Source organism: Scleropages formosus, chromosome 12, assembly GCF_900964775.1.
Source record: "Scleropages formosus chromosome 12, fSclFor1.1, whole genome shotgun sequence".
NCBI classification, from domain to species: domain Eukaryota; kingdom Metazoa; phylum Chordata; class Actinopteri; order Osteoglossiformes; family Osteoglossidae; genus Scleropages; species Scleropages formosus.
The window spans coordinates 7,003,047-7,024,752 of NC_041817.1; the positions used below are offsets into that span (position 1 = coordinate 7,003,047).

Consider the following 21,706-nt stretch of genomic DNA (forward strand, 5'->3'; position numbering starts at 1 on the left):
CAGGGTGACGCAGGGCTCCAGTGAGAGGCTGCATGCTGCTCCACTGGGTTCAGGCCCTGGGAGTTCTGTGGAAGCTCCCGAAGAAGCTGAGTCACTTTGAGCCTCAACAGCAGCCTGGTCACCATGTCAGCTGAACATCCATGGACCGCCTCTTTCTACATCTGCTCATCATTGTTGGAGGAGCAGCCCATCTTGTGCAATCTCGCCCATCAAACATCCCGAGCAGGATGTAGACTGCTCTCAAGCATCCCCCTTCAGCGTCTCTCAAGGAGAAGCGCTGAAGCCACAAAGTGTTTTTCTTCTGATTTTACTTAGCTTTGGTGGTTTTGCCATCTTCTTGCCCTAATTTAACTTTAAAGCAATAACTGTGTAGTTGGTATGTCTGCCTCATTTGCAGTGTTTGGCTAATACAACATCTAAAATGCTTGAAAATAATAGCAATGTTCACAATATTTTATTCTCTAAATTGCATGCTTTCAGTTTAGTCAAAGAATGACACAATTCCCATAACTTGTTCCTCATTATCAAAGGCTAGTTTCAAAAACACCTCATTGTGGATTGTCTTGTAGAAGTGTTTTTTCTAACAATTCTCTTGCTCTGTGTAGCTGTTTGTGGGGCCTAAGAGTGTGTCTAACAATTGTTCTATGCAGGTAAACCTCATGTAATGCATTAGTGACGGCATGTTTGAGAAAGAACTCTGTCAGTATCAGGAAAGGTGCTAATTCACTAGGTCCTACATCTTATTGAGATTATTTTTTAGAATTCAGTGTTGTATGGTTCAGTCAGACTATTGCTATGACACTGTAATTATACAGCCCACTCAATTCAATGCCTGTGTCCTTTTAGCAAAAAATAGAGCATAAATAGAAGATACATTGGAACTAAATTCCTACTTTTTGCCTCCTTCTCCATCTTTGTACATTGTAATGGATGCCAGAATATGTGGGTGTTTGAGTGTTGGTTGTTAAAGAAGAAGAAAAGAGACACCACATGTTTTTATTTTTACAACAAAGTTTAAGCATGATTTCAGGAAGTAGCTCATCACTCGTTGCTATGGTAAATCTCCTGAGAAATTCATACTTCTGTTGTAGAAAGTTTCTTTGCGTACTGGTCCTTCAGCGACTCGGGACAGCAAAGGCTGTGAAATTCGGTATTACTTTACGTTTTTCATTTCGGTGGTTGTAAGTTTGGTATTCCAGGATCCAAATGAAGTACAATGAAGTACAATGACAGACGGTTAGAGGCTGCAGTGTTTCAAAACAAAGTTAAATAACAAATATTTGCATTAACCTAAGACACTTTAAGTATTCTGTAGTCTCACCTTCTTTTGAGGCATATTTATTTTTAGTAATTTCTGGTGCATTTCGGCTAAATGGATAGTGAGAAATAAAAAGGCATTTGGACATAGATTCTGTCCCAAGCTCACTCCCCTCCCCCAGTCCTGTCAGTGGGGAAAGGTTAAAGGGTTAACTGTGACCTACTTTCTATCTCAACACTGAGTGACACATGACATCATTGTTGTAATTATAGTTGAGCTGGCCCTTTAAATGCGTCATGTGGCTGGTCGATTGCATGTGCTCGTGAGTGCCGGGATGTGTTGTTTGTAAATATGAACATGATCAGGTAAGGTGCCGCATTAAGTTCAGTTGCTCTTATGAATTTGTTAGTAATAAAACTGATGTCATGCAGAAGAGCGAAAGGACATAGTGCTGAGTGTGGTTTCCCCAAAATCGGTTTAATGAGTACCACAGCAATTAAAGCATTGCATTGGTCTCGCTACAGTTTTGAAAGATGATCATCAGATGTTAGTTTTCAGCTTGGACGATAAGTTGTAATTAACTCTGGAACTTTTATGTATTGTAAGAAAGACCAGACCGTAGATTGAGGGTTTTTTTTGGCAACTTCTATGCAACAATTACCCCATCCATACTCTCAACAGCAGAGACACACCAATGTACATTGTGCATAAAATATACAGTAGCATGGTTGCCTAACTGGTACTGGGAACTACTTATCATGTTGTCATGGCTACACAGGCAAATCGCAACCTTTATCAGGACTTTATCAGTTTTGGGCTGACTGCCCCCTCCCTGTTGTGGCCTCCTCCCAGAATCCCCAATGGTTCCTCTCTGAGTCATATATGGGTCTGACACATGTACGGCAGTTACCTCTTTTCATTTGCCTCTTTGTTAAACCTCATAGCTGGAGGGCAGTTAGTGAAGCCAAAGGCAAGCAGAGAACCGTATCCTGTGTTTCTTTCCTGTTTTTCTGGATTTCGACGGTTATGGAGTTCAACGGTCACTTACCAGACATTTAATGATTAAAGGAACTAACTGGTACACAGAGCCCTCTGTTCGTCACCTGAAATAGCTGTTCTACAGTACACTATTGATGAGTCAAATGAGAACGGAAAAAACAGGCTTGGACTAACTGACTACAATCCAGAAATCACTGAACTGAACAGTTTTTTTTAATAAAGAAAAATGAGCTCATGCTCAAAATGGCTGGAGCCAATGAATTATCCACAATTAACTTATGGATTGAAGATACTTGGATACTAAAGGAACCAGCCCCCTCTATTTCTGGACCGTTATCGTATTTCATTGTGGGTCCAACTGACGTAATATAGCTGACATTTGAGGACCGCATTTGCAGTGAGATTCCCTGCTCCCTCGAAGCCCAAGGCTGTATCAGCTCTGCATGGTTCAACCAGCCCATTCTTGTTCCTCTCCTGTCCTGGAGCCGGCTGGCGTGGCGCTGCAGTAAATGAAAAATGAATAGGACAGGCTAGCACGCATCGCCGCCAGCCCCTGGTGCTAAGCAGCCGGCTTGACGCCTGCGCTCGGAGCTGACAGCCATTCACTGTCCTTCCACGTGCTTCCCCCTTCAATGGATCTGCTTTCCATGTGACTTCCTTCTTTGAATGCAAGTAAACTAAGGGCGGCAACTGACGGCCCTGGTGACCTGCATGATGGCAGGAAAACATCGGTGCGCTAATGAATTTGGAAATTTGCAGAGTTTGGTCAAGCAGGATATTTTTACAGCCTCAAAAGCGCGCACAGTTATGCTCCACGATCACCACAGTAGAGTACAGTCCAATCCGATGCTGGCTAGGCTCTGGGTACTGGCCCCCAGTGCTGATCCTCCCTTCTTGCACTCATCCATCTCACTCAACCTTGAATGTTCTAGAAGGGATGATAGTTACCGTTTCTCCATGTTTGTCCTGTAGTAAAACAGCTGTGAAAAGCCACCGAGTGCTTGTGGCACCCACGGAAGTGCACAGCGTCACGGGGAAGCTGAGAACGGGAGTGTGCTGTCTGCTGTGTGCTCTCCACCTGCCGCCGGTTCAGGAGACACTGGCCCTTTAAAGCTGGCTGCTCCTGACTGTAACATATGGGGAGCTAATCTTAGCCTGACTCCTGGGAGAGACAACGCTGGAAGGGAGCCAGTGCGCAGGGCTGGGGCGGGGAGCTGGCCACCCCCCCAACCCCCCTGCTGTCCTCCTGCTTTTCTCCTTCCCTCTCTACTCATCAGTGTCCCCGCCGATATTAAATTGAGTTATAGTGAAGACGGTAAATTAGTTGGTAGGTGTGGGGAACTTCATTCTGGCTTCCTTGTATTTTCTGTAATTGTTTGATTCCCCCCCCCCCCCCCCCCCCCCCCAATTTAAATTTGCAGTTTCAGGACCTTTGTGTCACTGCCAGGTTCCCTGAGGACCAGCTGTGCTTTGATTACCTCAGTGGCAGCAGTATTATGCATAATTTTAACAGAAATATGCATCTTCTGTTTTGAGATCATTCGTCTATAACCCTGCTTCTGCCATCTGACCTCTTTGATGGATGTGTTATTGATTTGTGGGAATGATTTCCATTGTGCTTTACAGTTGGATTTTATGATTTTACTCCTTTGGTGCCACTCTCATTCTTTTGTTTTCCACGACTTTTCTCCGTTCCTTCTCTCCCTCTGTTCTCGCTCCCTTTTTTCTCATTACTCCTCCCTTTCTCTGTACATACTGCCCTCCTCCACATATTTCACTTTAGTTTCCTCCTGTTCCCGGCTCCCTTCACAAAGACCACTCTTTAAAAAAATTGCAGCCCCCTCACTGCCCCCACTCCTCTCGGTGAGGGCGGTTCCACCCCTCCTCTTCTCCCTGCTCCTTCCCTTTGTGCGTCGGGGGCCCCTCTCCCAGCAGGGCTCTGCATGCTGACTTGCACGTGCCATGTGTCAGGAAGGGCACAGGCTGGAGTTATGACATGCAGGACACCCTGCGCAACACCTACACCGCAGGCCTCCCGTGCATTATCCTACACTCCACCTAGACCAACATTTCTCTATTCCTGTGCATCATCCTACACCCCACGTGGAACCACTTGTTTCATTTTCAATATATCACACCTACGACATACACTGTTTCTCTTGCGCAGCACCTTGCACTGCACTCCTCATGTCCTCCTCACCACACCTACACCTACACCACAGAGCACTTCTCTGGTACAGCTCGACTGCATCGCACCGGTCCTCTGCCTTGCTCGCTGGAGCCACTGGAGAAAGGGACCAGGACACAGGGGAGAAGGGGGGAGAAAACTACTAAACAAAGACAGAAAGATAGAATTTAGGTAAAGGACACCATGAAAAAAAGGAAATAAGCTGTTTCAAGAAGTGACATACAGCATATCACAAAGGGACTTTTATATATCTGATGCAACATGTATATTCATGTACAGTTGCTGTGGATTTTAGCATTTATTATTTATATAATATTTTATTTAGTTTCCACTTTTGAGTTGCACTTTTGTTTGGATGTGATGGGTTTATGCTGTACTTGTGTTCCATTCATAATTGCCTTTAGTATTTGCCATTCAGCTTCTCGCTGCAGTCTTGTATTTTGCATCTGTAGCTGCGGAGTGCTGTGTGTGTGCGCTGCTGTGCTGTGCTCCGTGAGTCCGTGTGTACTTGTGCGTGGGTGACTGTGTGCCTCTGTGTCACATCAGATAGCTCTGATGACATCAGCCCAGACAAGACATCAGGGGGATGGGGGAGCGAGACAGAGGTGGCGGTCTTGGGGGGAGGGAGGGGGGGCAAGGGTAGGCGGGAGACGTGTGTCATCTGAAACGCACGACCATCAGATTTGGAGGAGTGCAGATTTGTGAGCAAGCTGTCTCTCTGAGTGTGCTGTTCGAGAGCCCACCTGCGTAGGTTCGCCGGGTAGGAACAGCCTCCTCGGCGTGTTTTCTGCCGCAAATTTGTGCTGTCTTCTCAGAACTTGGTGTTCTCTATGCAGTCGGAATGCAGTGAGAATGCAGACGTTGTCACCATGCTCTGCAGCTCGCTGAGAAGCTCTGCTCTTACGGTGAAATGATTGCTTAGCATTCGCGTGTGCGCACACACACACAAACACACACACACACACACACAGAGGCTGCCAGACAGTGGAGTCAATTGAGGATCAGTGGTCATCCTTCAGTCACGCTGAGAAACCTTGGGCTGCTCTTCTAGGAGGACCTCCTTCTCCTGCTGTGTATGGGTGTAGAATGGGTCTGTACACCTGTGTGTGTGTTTACTCACTTGTTTTATGCATGTTCACGTTTCATATGTACACAATATTCTGTCTCTGGCTTGCATCCACTGTTAATTCAGCAGTTAAGAGGTCTGAACATAAATCCTTCTCTGAAAATATGTTCGTGGAGAAGCAGACCACTTGCGTGGATACTTGCTCTGTTTATTGTGTATGAAATCATGTCACTTAAGAAATGAATGGCACTGTGCAACTGTGTGTTGTTCATTGTATGTGCCAAATCATGTCTGCTTGTTTGTGTGTTAACTGTTTGTTGTGCGTACGTCTTGCTGAAGTGTGTCAGTTTGTGAATGTGTGTGTGTGTATGTGTGTGATTGTGTGGGTGTAGGGGGTGGGGTAAGAGTAGATGAGTCATGGCTATGTGGAGCGTTGAACACATGGCCCAGGCTGTGTTCTCTGTTGTTGTGTGTTCTCCCTCCTACGGCTGGAGCCGGTTTTTCCACTCCCTCCCGAGCGCGTGAGTGTACATGAGCGTGCGTGTGCACTGCCTTGGTCAGTGGACTTCAGTGGACTTCGCGTAGCTCTCAGAGTCTCCGTGTCCTGGCTGGCACAGAAGGACGTCTGACCCCGTGTGTGTGAGCGCCGGGATTCTCCGGCAGTGCCACCGTGCTGCCTGAAGGGGGAGAGAGGAGCCTGCCACTGAGTTAACTCCTTAAAACCCGGTGAGTGTAACGGCGCTTCCAGTCCTGGCCGGAGATGTGACTGAAGTTCCAGATATACAGAGGTTGCTACGGCATGCAAGAGTGCTCCTTTCTCTCGCTGTAGTTTCCCTTTCAAAGCTGAAGTGCCAGGGCACCGGGGTTCTCCTCTGTGTGAAAGTCCCTCTGACGGCTCTCTGAAACACAGGTTGAGTGCAGATGAGGTTCTGGTTCTGTTGGCAGGGTCGTAGCGCCAGAATGGAGCCTTCTTCACCTCTTGCAGTATTACTGTGAAAGTTCCCCTCTACTCTGGGGTCTTTTGTACACCGCCGGGGTTGTAGAGGCAGGTTGCTGGCGGACTAGGGAACCCGAGTCAGGTAGGATGCAAAGTGGCAGGCACCGTGTTTGTCTGCTGCATTGTGTTTTTGGCTGTTACTCTGTGTAGCTGTCTTCACAAATGGACAGTCAAGGCACATCTTCATAACAACAGTAGTTATCTTCCTGAACTCCCTGTGTGGACATGTAAAACACATCAGAGGTGTCATTGTTTGGCTGTTGGTGTATAGTTCATTTTGTGCATAAACGGCACATTTACAGTTGACTGTGCATAAAGCCAAAGACTCTGAATATTGGTGTGAGATGTGAGCATCAATTTGAGAATTTTTATTTCCTTATGGGCTACATGGGCTACATGTGTATTGGTCATTGTATGTGTAATTGTATCGTATGTGTAAATGTCCTAAACAGTGACCACTCGTGTGTGTGCAAATCACTTTGACTGGCTAAATTGTGAGAGGGTTCATTCAAGAGTGTGTATTCACCATGGGGCTGTTTGTATATATACTGCATTTTGCGAAATTTTTCATCAGATTTTCCCTTGTGAGCATCAGCGTGCCTCTTTATTTGTATTATCCAATATGTGTTTCCTAAATTTTATTATTGTTCGAACATATGGTTTTCTGTGTGTGAAATCTGTCATTTTCTTGCGTGTGCGTGTCCAAGGTCTTTGTGTGTTGATGTCATGTTTGGGCGTCAGGTGGCCTTCGGTAGTGAGTGTGTGCCCTCCACCCCTGCCATGTGGAGTTCGCTGGAGGGGCGCGATGAATCTGGCTCTAGGTTAGTCAGCCCAGTGTGCTTCCATAGGCGGCATGCGTGAGCGAGGGGGACGAGATTTCTGGCAGGAATCCCCCCGGCACCCCCAGCCAGCCTCAAGGTGATCTTCCCACGACCACGTGCTTTCTCACAACGGTGACTCGGATGAGAACCCCCCCCCCCCTAGCTAGGTCATCTGTCGGCGTTGTTAGTCATACGCCTCTCCATGGGCGGCGCTTGGGGAGTTGTGCGGTGCGTGAAGAACGGAGTGAAGGAAGCCCTGCCCAGTGTCCTCTGCCAGACTGGCTCCTCCAGCTGCAGAAGGGTGGCAAACGTGGCCGCCTCCAGTCCAACTGGTTTGCCACTGCATTGTGCACTGCGGAACGAGAAGAGACACATACATGCCTCTGCGCAGCCCCCCGATTTCTACGGTTGACTGGAATAACTGGCTTTAGCCCTGTATCATGCACCCAACCACCTGGTCTAATTACTATTTCCCTCTTTCTTTCCATCCCCTGATACCGCTACGCTTCTCAGAGTGGGGATGCTGGGGGTTAACTCAGCAAGTGCAGTGAGAAATGCTGTGTCATTGAGAAGGAAAGTCTTGGGAGGGAGGGTGTGAGAGCGAGCCTGTGTGTGGTGTGTGTGGTGTGTGTGTGTGGGAGGAGCACCCACACACACTATGCGTCATGTGATCAGACCGCCCACCCTTGTCCGGCATACAGAGCCGAGCGGTATTCGTGTGTCTGTGGGGTGGAGAGAATGACAGGTTTTCATGATGTAACTGTAATGTCATAACTGTGGTTTCTCAGTGTCCCTCACCTCCGTCACATTCGCCGGCCCGAATTCTCATTGGCTTTTCGTCATCATGTGACGTAACACACTTCTCCCTGTGGCGTGGTGCTCTGGCTCAGGCAGTGGCGTGTCTCTGTTTGGGGTTGCGCGCGTAAGTGCGTGGTGCAGGTCAGTCCCGTTTGAGGTTCCTGGGTGGCGGGGGGCAGAGACATTCACCGGGACACAGAGTCGAACCTGGTGAAAGAGGGAACAAGGGAGAAAAAAGAAGGGAGAGAGAGCTGGAGAGAGTGGGAGACGCGTTTTATTCCAGTTAATCCAGCCGACGGTTGAACACAGAATGCATATGCGCAGCTATAGTACGGGAACAGCTACGCAGCAGCCAAGAAGGACCTGTGCGGGCAGCCGGGGATGTTTTTTCCCCTCTCTGAGTAACTTTATTCCAAAAATATCAGCACTGGACGCTGGGAGACAGAAGAGAAAGAGGAAGGGCGGTCGGACGAGGGAAAGAAATGAACGGAGGGAATGAGAGCTGGTGCTAGAGAAGAGCCATGGTGAGGGGGAAAGAGGAGCTCGTGCGGCTATGATGGAGGGACTCAGTGAGGAGGAGGCGGGATGGGACTACGGGGATGGGGAGACCCAACATAGTGGAATCGGTGTTCTTCTTCTTCTGTTGTTTCAAAACACAACGTGGTTGTTCGTCTTTTCTGTTCCTCTACCTCTGCCACGCCACTGGTCTTGCAGCCGCTCTGACCGTCGAGTGACAAGCCGCTGCTGCTATCACCCCTCCGCTCGCTTCCTCTTTCCTCCCCTTCGCTCTCACCACGGAGCCGGTAAAATGAGAAACAGAATCCAAAACAGTTAAAGTAGCGACTGGAGTTCGGTGTCTGTGCGTGAACGTGTTCCCATCGCTTCCCTTCCTTTTCTCTCTCTCCCTCACTGCCGGTTCTTTCCCCATGTTTTGCTGTGTCTGTGTGTCGGTTCTGCAACTGCCACTGACCGGCAGACGCGCCCGGCTTCCCCTCTCGTTCTTCGTCCTTCCTCTGTTTGTCACTCTGCTCATCCATCCTGGCCTCAGCAGAATTGCCCGAACAACAGCAACGCCATCGACGTGTATATTTCTCCGCAATCGGTATCCTGTTAGAGTAGTATTGGTATCAAAATACCAAGTCATGGATGTCGTTGGGAAGAAGACAGCAGCGCGGATGCTCGTCGTTCCCTACACAGTCACGCTCTTCTCCACTGTGGCCCACCGCTTTCCTTCTTTTTAGCCCGTTGCTGTGTACAGGTAATGAGCAGTTGCTAACGCGGGCAAAAGGAGCAGAATGGAGGGACCCAGCGAAGGCAGGGGACAGGCAGGGCTGACCCAAGTGTGAAGAATCGAAAAGAGGACGCCTTGAAGGTTGGCAGCTGGGAGGAAAGCGCCAGGGACCCAAGGAAGAAGCCAACGCATGACTGCAGGAACCATCCATAAGAGTTTGCCTACAAAAGACACATCTCAGCGCAGACCACATCTAAGGCTTCAGCTTGTTTTTGTTTTTTCTGTCTTTTTTTTTTCATTTTCCTGTTGTTCCAACTGTGGGCAGAGATTGCCTTTCTTTTGCCGTCTGCCAGCTGCAGCTAATGCAATGAGCATGATTTTCAGAATCAGAATTGTGGGAAATGATATATATATATATATATATATATATATATATATATGTGTGTGTGTGTGTGTGTGTGTGTGTGTATATATATATATGTGTATGTGTATATATATATATATATATATACTTTAAACATACACACAAATGAATCCAGGCAGTGCAGTCTTATAAAGACAACACAAGAGAAAATGAGGGAGGGACGGGTACCATGAGAACTGCTGCACTGTCGTGCCGCCGTGCGTCCGTCTCCCAGCCCCCTCTGCTCAGTGCACCCTCCTCCATTCCAACGTACGTGCCCACTGTGCCTCAGATAATGGCCTCTCTCTCACTGCACACACAGGCGGGGAGAGTGAGCAAGCGAGCTAGAGCGAGGGGGGAGGCAGAGGGGGGCCGTGCGGGCGCGCGCGTGTGTGTAAGGTGGGGGCTGTAAGGAGAACCAGACTGAGAGTCACAGAGAGAGAGAAGGGGAAGGGAGGAGCAGGAGGAGATAATGAGAGAGGAAAAAGGAGAGAGAAGAGAAAGACAGCGGTAAGAAGAGGCACATAGAGCATGTGGGGGAGGTGTGCGTGCGGGCGTGCGTGCGTGCGTGTGTGTCTGTTTTTTGTGTGCTGGGGTGCCGCACCAACTGAAACAAACACCGTGTCACTGCCGGCTCTCTTCCTTCCACTAACCTGAGCCCATGTCCAGCGCTCCTCTCTCTCCTCTCTCATCTGCTGCTGCTCGTCTCGTCTGCTGTTGTACCGGTAGCTTTGTCAGGAAATCCAGACTAATGTAAGTAGTGGCGTCTCTCTCTCTCCCGCTCTCTCTCTCTCTCCCTCCCTCTCTCTCCCTCTCCCTCTCCCTCTCTCTCTCTCTCTCCCCCCCCCATCTCTTTTTTGACAGTTTTTTCCTTCATTGTTACTTCATGTTTCTAGACGACAGGAGGGAGGGGTGGGGAGGACGGGAGAGGGGGGGTGGGGGTGTCGTGTGTCCAGCCGTGTGGATTTGTGTTCAGCTGTCTACTCCGAGCTTTCTGCCCCCCTCCACCCTCCGTCATTCTCCCCCCGTACTCTTTTTTGCTTTGTGCTGTCAACCTTGAGGGGCATCTGTTCTGCTCCAGCGGCGGTGAAGACATTGATAGCTGCAGCGTGGGCTTTTTTCTCTGAGCTCCGAGTTTAAAGGGCCCCGGAACTGAGAAGGAAACAGGTTTAGCAGTCCTTTCTGGTTTGGTGTGTTGCCGCCTTTGCCTCCATAGCCCTCTGTAAGTCTTGTTCTGGCAGGCGACTAGGCTTTGGCACGCTGGAAACTGTTTGGCTGTGTTGAGCACGTGGTTTTTCCAGTCTGAAGTGTTGTGCTAGGCGCACGGGTGTGAGCACCGAGTGTACGTAAGGAGAGCGTGTGCTTCACTTGCGCGCCGGCATCGCTGTGCAGCCACAGGAAGCCGGGCCGTGCTCTTTGTCGACCAGGACCGGTGCTCTGTTGACAAAGATGTTGGGCTTTGACCAACATCCACTACTCATGTTGAGATGTTGCGTTCGTCTATGTTCAGCCAGGACACTGTGCGTTTGTGTGTGCACGCACATGTTCTTAGCTTGCACAAAATGAGGAACTGAACCCCAAGCTGACAATGGGTCGTGCCCCACTGCTCTGACACGGTGAGCGGCTGCCTGGCACTGGGAGGCGAGTGTCTCATGCTCATAGTGCCGGGCGGGGAAGAGCCCTTTCGCAGAACGGACACATCGAAGACAGGCTGCTCAGTGGCAGTCACAGGCCCCCTGGGACACCAGCCAGACACCACGCACAGAAGGTGAATTCAAAGAGTCTCCCCAACTGGCTCGTCCAATAATTAGACACTTCAAAAGCTTGTTTTCAGTTACATCGGGACTTAAGGGGAAGAGGAGGATCTGCTGTTTAAACAATTAAACTGTGACACACAACTTGTGTTTAGACAATTCACCATCTCAGTTCGCAATATTTGTAGATTTTACGTTTAGTTATGGCACGTAAGTTTTGCCCTGCCCATTTTTATTACTACGAGAGTCCTCTTGAGTTGTGAGTTCTTCCTCTTGAAAAGCTTTTCAAGATTAAAAACAGAGGATATCCCAAGTGCAGGTACATGTGTTTTTTCAATTATAATGAAATAAATTGCCACAGATTCCATATAAACCTTGCACTAAGTCAAAAGTTAACGTGATACATTACCATTTGCAACAGAGAGTGGTTAGTATGGTTCAGTAATCTGGAATGTTGCAAGTAATTTGATAAAGTTTATAGCTCAACCCTAAGGAGAGCACTAGTTACTACTCAGTTAATGATTGGTCAAGTGAAAGATAACGATACCCAGCTTAATTTTGAATTGTCCTTTTCTGCAGCTTTGGGAAAATTACTTGTCACAAATGCATAATTTTCCTTGAAAGTGTATTTTAGTCAGATTGGGTTACTTGTAAAACTGTAAATAGTACGTCAGACGGTGTCATTTGCCAGCTCATTTGCTTGCTGAAGTGAACGTACTGTGAAATGTGTGATGTTCCTCTTGAAAAAGCTGTTCTTGCTCCATGTGTCTTCACTTAAATGCAGTGTCATGTGCATTTTAAACGAAAGTAGTGAATTTTAATCACTTCAGGTCTGACATGGCTCTTATGTGTATTTTTGACACTGAAATACATTTAGGTCCTAGCCTCATCTGTTAGACAACCTACAAAGCAAGTTCTTTGCATGAGGTCCTTATCACTTCCACACCCTCATTACAGAGGACAAACTGCTTCAAACTGCTTCTTCCTAGCACTTTTTAACAACTGTTCAAAAATGCAGCTAGTCTGGCTTTTTTAACGCAAGATTCTATTTGAGTCTAAATATTTTGTGCGGTGTCTTTCCATTTTTAAAAGACAGACAAAGCAGGAAATGCGAGAAAGGGCGTTTAGAAGGAATGCATCACAAGACCTGACAGTTACGGCAATCGTACAGTTGAGCAACACTGCAGTTTTCAACAACTGACCCTTTTTCAGGCTGCCATTACTAGCCACCACATTGAACAGTTCTTTCCAGTGTACACGGTTACAGTCCTTGTTGGCTTTGAGAGACATTTCTGGGCAAACTGATTTACAAGTTCACACTGTTGCAAATGTGGACAGAGGACGATATACTCAGGCAGTTGAGTTTCGGTGGTATCCTCAGGGACAGGCAGTAGTCCCCCCTCCTTATAACTGAACTTACTATCTCTTGGTCATAAGTCCATGTCCTGAACTGCTACCCTTTTGCTTACCCGTGTTCTGGTGCAAAAGCACACAGATTAGTACATGCTGTTCACTCACTTCATGTGGCTTGTGTGACTGGATTTAACTGTATAATGGTAGTGTCAATGACCTTTTCTGAAATGGAAAACAAAGTAGTCAAACATTAAAGGAGCTCAGTAGAAGCTAATATTACATGATATCTGCCAATTGTGCCACTTACAAAGTTACAGATTTTAACTGACCCTTTACTCACTTGTGCTTCACTCATTGCTGTTTTGAAGCAAATATTTTCTGATGAGCTACACTTAAATGGGTGCACTGAGAATGGGATCTGTGCTGAAAAGGCCTCTGATTATAATTGCTTTTAGATTCTTCCTCATTTCACTTTTCAAAGCTTCTTCGTGTGACAGGACATTATAAATTTCACACAATATTAAGCGTCATGCAGAGAGATGGACAGTTTTACATTTCCAATTAATTAACTGGAAGGCCATCTGTCTTCATCTTTTCATCTACTATATTTGCGTATTGATGTAAGCAATAACCAACTACTTTCCTCTAGTATGAGTTCACTGTCAAGTTCATATGCTTCCACAGGTTGCCCTCTGCCACTTAAAAAAAAAAAAAGAAGTATATGCATTTCTACTTTTCTTTTGTTCCTCTCTTGATACATTGTGAACGATGTTACTTCTGCAACATTGTCAAGTTATATAGAAAAGGAAATATTCTGTAGTCCAGGTTACAATGTTACCAGAGTTTCCACAATGATTGTACTTTAATATGTAAGGGTGTATATTTCCTGGTGACAACAAAATGCATTTCCCACTTCTAAAAAAAAAAAACACTTGGCTTTGGATTTCTGCTGCTTTATCCATAACTTAAATGTGTCATTAGATGCATCTGAGAAGGAAAAAGGATGAGGCCATGTTAAAAACTGTATGTCCAACACATATTACCTCTTTGTTCTGTTAACCAGGATCACGGCAGTTTCCAAGTAGGTTATGATTTTGAATTTGTTGAATGGGGATAAAACAATTTCATGGTGTTCAGAAGATGTCTGTGTTCACCTATAAAAGTACTTGTAGGGACTGGGAACAAGGAAACACTGCTTTGCTTTTCAAATTTCAGACAAAGCTATTCAGTGGATAAGAAATCTTTCAGTGAAATTTGCATTTGAGCTCAGGGGTGGAACCCTTATACAATGTCCTCATTAATACAGATAAATTGTATTATTTCGCCAGTCTTTCTTTTGGGATCTGTGTGTATGAGTGAGAAAGAGAAATTCAGGATACACACTTGCTTAAAAACACTGAGCAAGTGTATCACTGGTTATGGGCCATGCTATGTGTGCCCATAGAATGCTGAGAAAGCTCCACAGCAGGTCTTTCAGAAGGAACTGATGACTTTTAGAGTGAAAGAGAGTAGGAAACCATGGACTAGATCAACTTGACAAAGGAGTGGATTCAATGAGAAATTAATTCAATACTCACAGTATTATTCACAGTGGGATATGTGATGTGTATATGAAAACCTATACAAAGAGTGATATGTGTATATTTAAATTACTTAGTGCAGCACCAAGATTTATTGTGTGTAAATTACATGGATATTTGTTACTGCAATTGATGATATACTATAATATGTGGGATAAAGTCAATTAGTATCACTGTCTCACAATGAGAATGTTTAGTAATTTTCTCTAGAATCTGGAAATAAATTATGAATATCGGCATTTTTTAGCTACACGTTTCTGTGATGCATGGCTGCTTGTAACAATGCACTACTCTCTCTCCCTCTCTATTTCCAGACTGTTTCAAGAGTGGGTTCAGTGGATGGCCCCAGAAGAAGAAGCCAGATGGAAACTGGGTCACATGACCGCCTGGAGGAAGGCGTTCTGAGCCTGGGGCTTGCAAATGGGGCAAGCAGGCGTCCTGATGAAGAGGGAGATGAGGCAGCTGGAATAGGCAGTGGTGCAGCTGGAGTGGGGCAGAAAAGGGCAGAATGCAGTCTACTAGGGCAAATCTGGGGTGCAGGACAGGGCAAGACTAATCATCTCCAGCAGCAGCAGCTGCAGGCACCCTGCTGGGATAGTAGGGAGGCTCTCAGCTCTGCCAATGAGGCCGATATGGAAAGTGCCAGGAATCTCATGGCTTTCTCAGCCTGTGCGGGGTCCTTGCTGTCCTGTGCTTGCCCCGAAGAACAAGTTCAGACTGCACAGCTGTATGAGAAGTTCAACCAGGAAATGAGCAGCGAAAGGACTGAGTCTGGGCCAGAAGGGAGGGCTGCAGATGGTGAACGTGGCCCGCCCGAAGACCTTAGCACGTTGCAGACAGCACTGAGCCAGGCGCGGCACGGCCATAAGCCACCCAACTGCAACTGTGATGGTCCGGACTGCCCTGACTACCTGGAGTGGCTGGAGAAGAAAATTAAGCTGGCAGCCAGTGATCAGGACAAGAGACACTGCAAGGTGCCTGGTGCTCTCCACTCAGACCTCCAAGAAAATCCCTCCCAACCTACATCCCAGGTCAATGGAGCCAACCTCCCCTCCTCCACCCCCGACCCCCTTCAACGAGTGGCTCACACCCCACACCCCACCCCTTTGCCATGTTCCTTAGCACCTATTCCTTGCTCTCCTAGTGTTCTCTCAATTGCTAAGGAGAAGAACATCAGTTTGCAGACAGCCATTGCTATTGAGGCCTTGACACAGCTGTCAGCTACTGTTCCCCAGACTGTGGTTCCACCTGCAGAGGCTTCCTCTGCAAACCACGCACACCATGACCCTCATCATCACCTTCCTCCCCATGCACAGAATGGTTCTCAGCAAATCATGTCCTCTGGTGTCCCCTTATCCTCTACTTGCTCTTCCCCTATACCACAGTCTGTCCCTCAAGGGCTGTACCCCCAGCAGGAGTCTCACTCCTGGGAGCAGCACAGGAGGCAGTCCCAGGCAGATAATTCCTTGCATGGCCAGCCTCTCCGTTCCTTCCCTGGGTCCACCTCCATGTCAGGCAACTCTCAGTCTCAGCAGTGGCAGCAGGTTCCTGAGGGAGCTTGTGATAAGAACTCCCCAAGGAACCCATGGATGATGCTAAATTCAGAGTCCCAGTCCCGCTTTCCACCTTCCGCATCCCCTCAAATCAGCGGAGATCCAATGTCAGAGCTGAAGCAACTGTTGGGAGACACAAGTGGGAAGTACACAAATCCCACATTCAAGACCCCTGCTCCACATCATCACCCACAACCCAGTCTGAAAGAGAAAGGCTCAGGTCAGGGAGTACCCCAGATCAAGCAGGAGGTGGACTCAGGAGAATACCTGGGTTCAGCATGTGCTGCGATGGAGAGGTACGGAATGGCAAATGGGCAGCAGCTGTTGTCTGGCCGGCCACTCTCCCCAGGCAGCGCAGCCATTCGACATGAAACTCAGGCAGCTCTGCAGCACCACCTCCATCATAAGAGAAACCTCTTCTCAAGCTCACCAAGCCTTCCTCTGCCTCCACCTTTCCAGGGCTTCCAGGACCTGCGTAAGTGGTGGCCACAGGGCACCATGGCAATCAAGCAGGAGCCTAAGGATCTGAAGAAGAAGAAGAGCAGCCATGGTTCTCCATCACTAAACTATCCATCACTGTTGGGACTGGCACCGCAGCCGATGCCTCCTCTGCCCAAACCCAAGCAGATTGTGATCAAAAAGCCCAAACAGAAGGCCTCACAGCCCACCTTCATGCCAATGGTTCAAATTTCTTTTCAGAAGCCACCTCCCAGCCGTCAGGAGAATGTGCCCCTTACGGCCCTGGCTACCTCAGCCCCAGTGTTGGCGGCTACGGAACCAGGACCTCTACCCTGTCCGACTCCAGTCCACTCTCAGGAATCCATTTTTAACAGTGCTATAACTCCCCCGACCCACCGCAACATTTCCGAAAGCAGTCCTGCCATGTTTACCCCTGTCTCTTCCTCAGTCCCTCTGTCCCAGGATGACCAGGATGGTTCAGGAGTAGCAGGGTCTGGGAATGGTAGTCCAGCATCGCAGACTCCTGTTTCCCAAGCAGGCCCTTCTCTTGGAGGGCTTGGTACCCTAAACCCCAAACTGGAGGAGCTGATTCGCCAGTTTGAGGCAGAGTTCGGGGAGCCGTCTTTGGTACCTTCTGGTCCCGACTCTCAAACTCAAACTCCAGACCCAGCCCTAGCTCAACCTATGGCAGTGGAGTCTCAGCCAAACTCAGGGCAAGCTGTCCCTCTTGATCCCCCTTTGGGTGAGCTCCCGGCTAACCCTACAGCTCTTGCAGGTGATGTCCCAATGACTCCAGCTCCCTCCTCACCAGCAAGCAAGGTGATGGATGTAGAAGAAAAGAAAAATATGAGTGTGGCTGAAACAGAACCCCTCCAGGCATCTGTGGACAGTAAAATGGAGCAGGAGTGTAATGGGATGGCTGTAGGAGAGAACTGCTCCTTGCCACAGACCTTTCTTGAATGCCCAGAATCCCTCCTGCAGCTACAGCAGCAGCAACATCGCGTCTTAGCAGACCCCTTCACTGCACCCTGCTCTCCACTGCCGAAGAGAATGAAGGTTGAGTCTTCAGGTGGCGTAACAGTGCTCTCCACCACTGGCTGCTTCCCTACCACTTTAGATGACAGTGAAACACCCACAAAAGCCCCTGCCTCTGGCCCCTCTCTGCGTAGCTTCTTGGAGTCTCCTCTGCGCTATCTGAACACCCCCCCAAAGAACTTTTTGGACACACCTGCCAAGGACGCTCAGGCAGAGTTCCCTTCTTGCGACTGTGTTGGTGAGTGCCTACATGCACCAACAGATTAGACTTTAATCAATGCACACATTGTCTACTGTGAATAGCAAAAGTAACATACAGCAAGGTAGTTTGTACTTCATCACACGGTAAGAACATTAACAGCATACAACATACCACAATGGGCTGATCTAACTTTATGTGACAAGGAAAGCTGTAACAGCAAAGAAAGTGTTCACATATTTGTCAGATTCTCTGTCTTTTCATTTCTTGCCCAAGATATCATTGAATGCTCTAACAATCTGAAACAAGTGATTCTCCATCTTCCATTCCTTGCTTTTCTGCATTCCTGCGTGCCATGTGTGTGACTTTACTGCAGTTGATCACTTCTGGTCGAGCACCATTGTCCAGGCACCGCCTGCATGTGTCTGAGAATGCACGTGCAGCATGTGTGCAAGGGCTAGTCTGCAGTCCACTCACAGCACGGAATGGTGATAGTGCTGAAGGGAGGGCCTGTGGGCAGTGAATGACAATGGGCTAGGAGAAGGACCCCATTGTTGCCAGCAACCTGGTAGCCAGGATTTGCTCCAGAGTGAGCCATTCCAACTTCACTGCCAGTCAGGCAGGAACACTGTGGGGTCTGCTGGCAGGAACAAGAGAGCAGCAGGTGCAATGCCAGGGGGAGCCATGGACTAGACAGGCTTCAGATAGAGGGCTGTGACAGAGTAAAGGTAGTAAAAAGCAGTACTATATTGCTCTATAATTCTCTTGTGTGTGCAATCAGAATATGTTCTGCAAGGAACATTATAAATCATGTCAAACTACTAATCTCAACCAAAAAAAAAAAAAACTACTTTGTTTATTTAAATGGAATATTTCATCCAGGAATAAAAGCAGGTTTGCTTCTGTGACTTTGTTGACTGCTGATCTATGTAAGCATATTAGTGGCAGAGATCGTGTTATTACAGGACCTCCCTAGCACATGAATTCTTCACATTCCTTTTTTGCATTAATGTAATGTCCCTCATCAAAAGGCCTATGAAAGTTTATGGTACTAGTTTGTATTCTAAATTTAAACCATTCTGATTATTAGAGAAAAAGACAGCAAACATTATATTTTAAGATTAATTTGGACCATATTACTCAAATTCTCATTACTTTCACAATCTGCAGCCATGGCTAAGACTACTTGTAATTTTTTTCTATAAAACATGAGATTATAAGAACAGCTGCAGGTCCTCAGTTGCTAGGAATGCTTGTTGCGCTTCTGTTTCTATCAAGAGAGCAAAGGTTACTACTAGGCAAGATGTCTTTAAAGCATTGCCTAGCAACAGGTCTTGCAGTCAACACAAAATGAAAACGCCCATTGTAATGTGACACCAAAGCAGACATTTTTGTGACCTTTTTCGGCATACATAACACATACGGAGGCCAAGTTTTTCAAAGTTTGCCTTCAGAAGGTCCACATTCAGGCACTCTGTCTGACATAGAAACATGTTAAAGAGGGATTTGTGATGGACACTCCCATAGATAATTTCCTGCCGTCACCCACACCTCTCTGCCTCTGCTCTCTCTGTGGAATGTGACCTTAAATCCCCTCCCGGCTAGGCACACACACTCACATACACACGCGTACGCGCATACTGCCTCACTCACATACTCTGTAATGCCCCACCTCTCGTTCTCCCCCTCCCCTTCGAACTTTAGCATTCACAAATAGCTACTCACTGTCTGCTGCAGGCTGGGTGTACGAACTGAAAGCTTTTCTGTTTCTAAACTGCCCCCTGCTATGTTTGCTATGTGTTTCCCGTGTCTTCTCCTTTACAGCTCTCTTGTGATCGGCTCGTTAAGAGTCACAGCCGTAGGGAATTCTGGGATCCCACGATGCACCAGCACAGCTTGGTGTGGGTGGACAGGGTCCTTCTCCATGGAAACAAGGAAGCACCATGCACAGTGCTGGACAACTTGGACGATTGGACAACTTACCTCTTTCTGACATCTTTCTTCTTTCTTTTTCTCTTTCTCAGAGCAAATTGTGGAGAAGGACGAGGGTCCCTACTACAACCACCTGGGGTCAGGGCCAACCGTGGCCTCGATTAGAGAACTTATGGAGAACAGGTGGGAGGCAGTATGTACATTCATAACAGTAACAGTCACGTGTGCAGAGACAGGTTGCTGTTTTCTGGGAGATTCACTCACTCGCTTAATGTCATTGACTGCTTGTCCAAGTCAGAGTCATGTTGGTCCAGAGCCTATTGTGGAAATCTAGGACACAAAGCCAAGCAAGGTACACCCTGGATAGGAAGCCAGTCCATTGCAGACTTTCTGGGAGAGCCCATTTGTTGTTGTCTGGTGTCAAGCCAGCAACTGTCTAGCCCTACTGAGAGGGAGAAACTTAGTTGCAAGTGCTGGCTACAGCAGAGGAGTGAGCGAGTCTTTCACAGCTTCCCACGTGTCCTTGTGCCTGGCAGTCGCACAGCTGCAGCCAAATATCCACCCCATTCTTCTGCCTCCTACTTGTCCTCACACTCTGATCCCTGAGGGAAACCCCAACCCAGAATGCAATGGCAATGAAATGAAGGTATGACGTTAGCAGAGCAGCCCTAGAGACGGGGGCCCAAGGCGAATGTGCGGGAGAGGTGTACGTGTATAAGTCATCTGACCTCTGAGCTCCCGAAAACTGTCGCCTTGCTATTTTTGTCCCAGTTGCCTCCACTTCTATACTCAGTTGCTCTCATTTGCTGCACAGTGTAATGCAGGTCATCCATATTTAATCACATTAGCGTTGCCCGGGCTGTCACAGGTGGCAAGCATGGGACATACTGGAGTTCAGCGGCTTTGTCATTTGAAAACAAGTTTTGCTGGAGTACTTCAGAATCTGGAAAACAGTTTATGGAAATTATTACAATAACGTCTAGCAAACATATTTATACTGTCCTAGTGTACAAATATCACAAGTCAATATTCAGGGGATTTCTTTACATTTATATTTATTCATTTAGCAGACGCTTTTCTCCAAAGCGACGTAAATCTCAGAGAATACAATTTGTGCATTACATTAGGAGAACGAGAAACATAGTTGCAGATGTGTGATTCTTAAGTAAACTTTGTTTCTTTCCACTACGTATATGCACCGATGTTCGTCGCACGAGTAGGTACATAAAACTGAGAGTAGACGATTCCTGACGATTCCTGATCAACTTCCTACAAAACTAAAAAAAAAATAATTAAAAGGTACACAAACATTTATGTAGAATACACGAGTAGTGGCTGTGTAAAGACTTATCATGATCATAAAGTTATGGTGCATGAACATTTACGCCTTACATGAGCTTGAGAGAACATGGGCGAAGTGAGTCCGGAAGAGATGAATAGTTTTATTCTTTAGTTAATAAGAGGCACATGTCACGAAATTCTCTCACTGAAGAAAGAACTGAGACTATGCAACTGGGAAGCTGAGACGTAATCTTCCTCGTGCTTGCACTGTTTTCATGCAGAGTAACTGAATAACCCCTTGGATTCCCAAGGCTTGTAAAGGAGAATGACTCATCAGGCATTTGAGGGCACACAATCAATTAGGAAGCCAGGAGGAAGGGGTGGAGCTCTTTTTGTTAGTATGCCAGAGGAATGATGTCACCACAGAACTTTTCATTTGCTCAAGCCTGACCTGCTGACCTTCTGCTGACCTTTGCGATCCTACCCCCATGGATAGTATTCTCTTTTTTAGGACTACTGGACCATAGACGATACATTTCTTGTTCTCAAAAAATCCAGTTTTCTGTGCTGAATTGCATTATTATTGAATTAATATGCATCAATAAATTACTGTTTTGAAATGACTGCTTTTAAATAAAGTGGATGTCCCTGTGAGCTAGAATTTTATTACGGATCAGATATTGTCCTGACACTTTGAATCCGTAATCCCCCAACCCTCCTGTCACATCACAGATGCTGTCCAGATTTATGAGGAGGCAGGGTTGGGGGATGTGCTGCTGCCATCATGGCTGTGTGAATA

The 21,706-nt window shown here is 47.2% G+C and overlaps 1 protein-coding gene across 6 annotated transcripts in view; it reads left to right on the forward strand.

Annotated features, from left to right (window-relative positions):
* Positions 1-21,706, forward strand: part of tet3 (tet methylcytosine dioxygenase 3) — a 49,217-nt gene that overhangs the window by 16,993 nt on the left and 10,518 nt on the right. Inside the window, exons 1-3 of one of the 6 annotated variants that reach the window (XM_018762508.2) lie at positions 4,790-6,237; positions 14,763-17,733; positions 19,719-19,809. In XM_018762508.2, the coding sequence (XP_018618024.1) occupies positions 14,811-17,733; positions 19,719-19,809 (3,014 nt within the window). In that variant the 5' untranslated portion in view covers positions 4,790-6,237; positions 14,763-14,810. Of the gene's footprint in view, positions 1-4,789; positions 6,238-8,158; positions 8,652-10,218; positions 11,530-14,762; positions 17,734-19,718; positions 19,810-21,706 lie in introns of those variants that run through there. The other 5 variants (XM_018762506.2, XM_018762510.2, XM_018762507.2 and 2 more) reach the window with 5 other exon arrangements.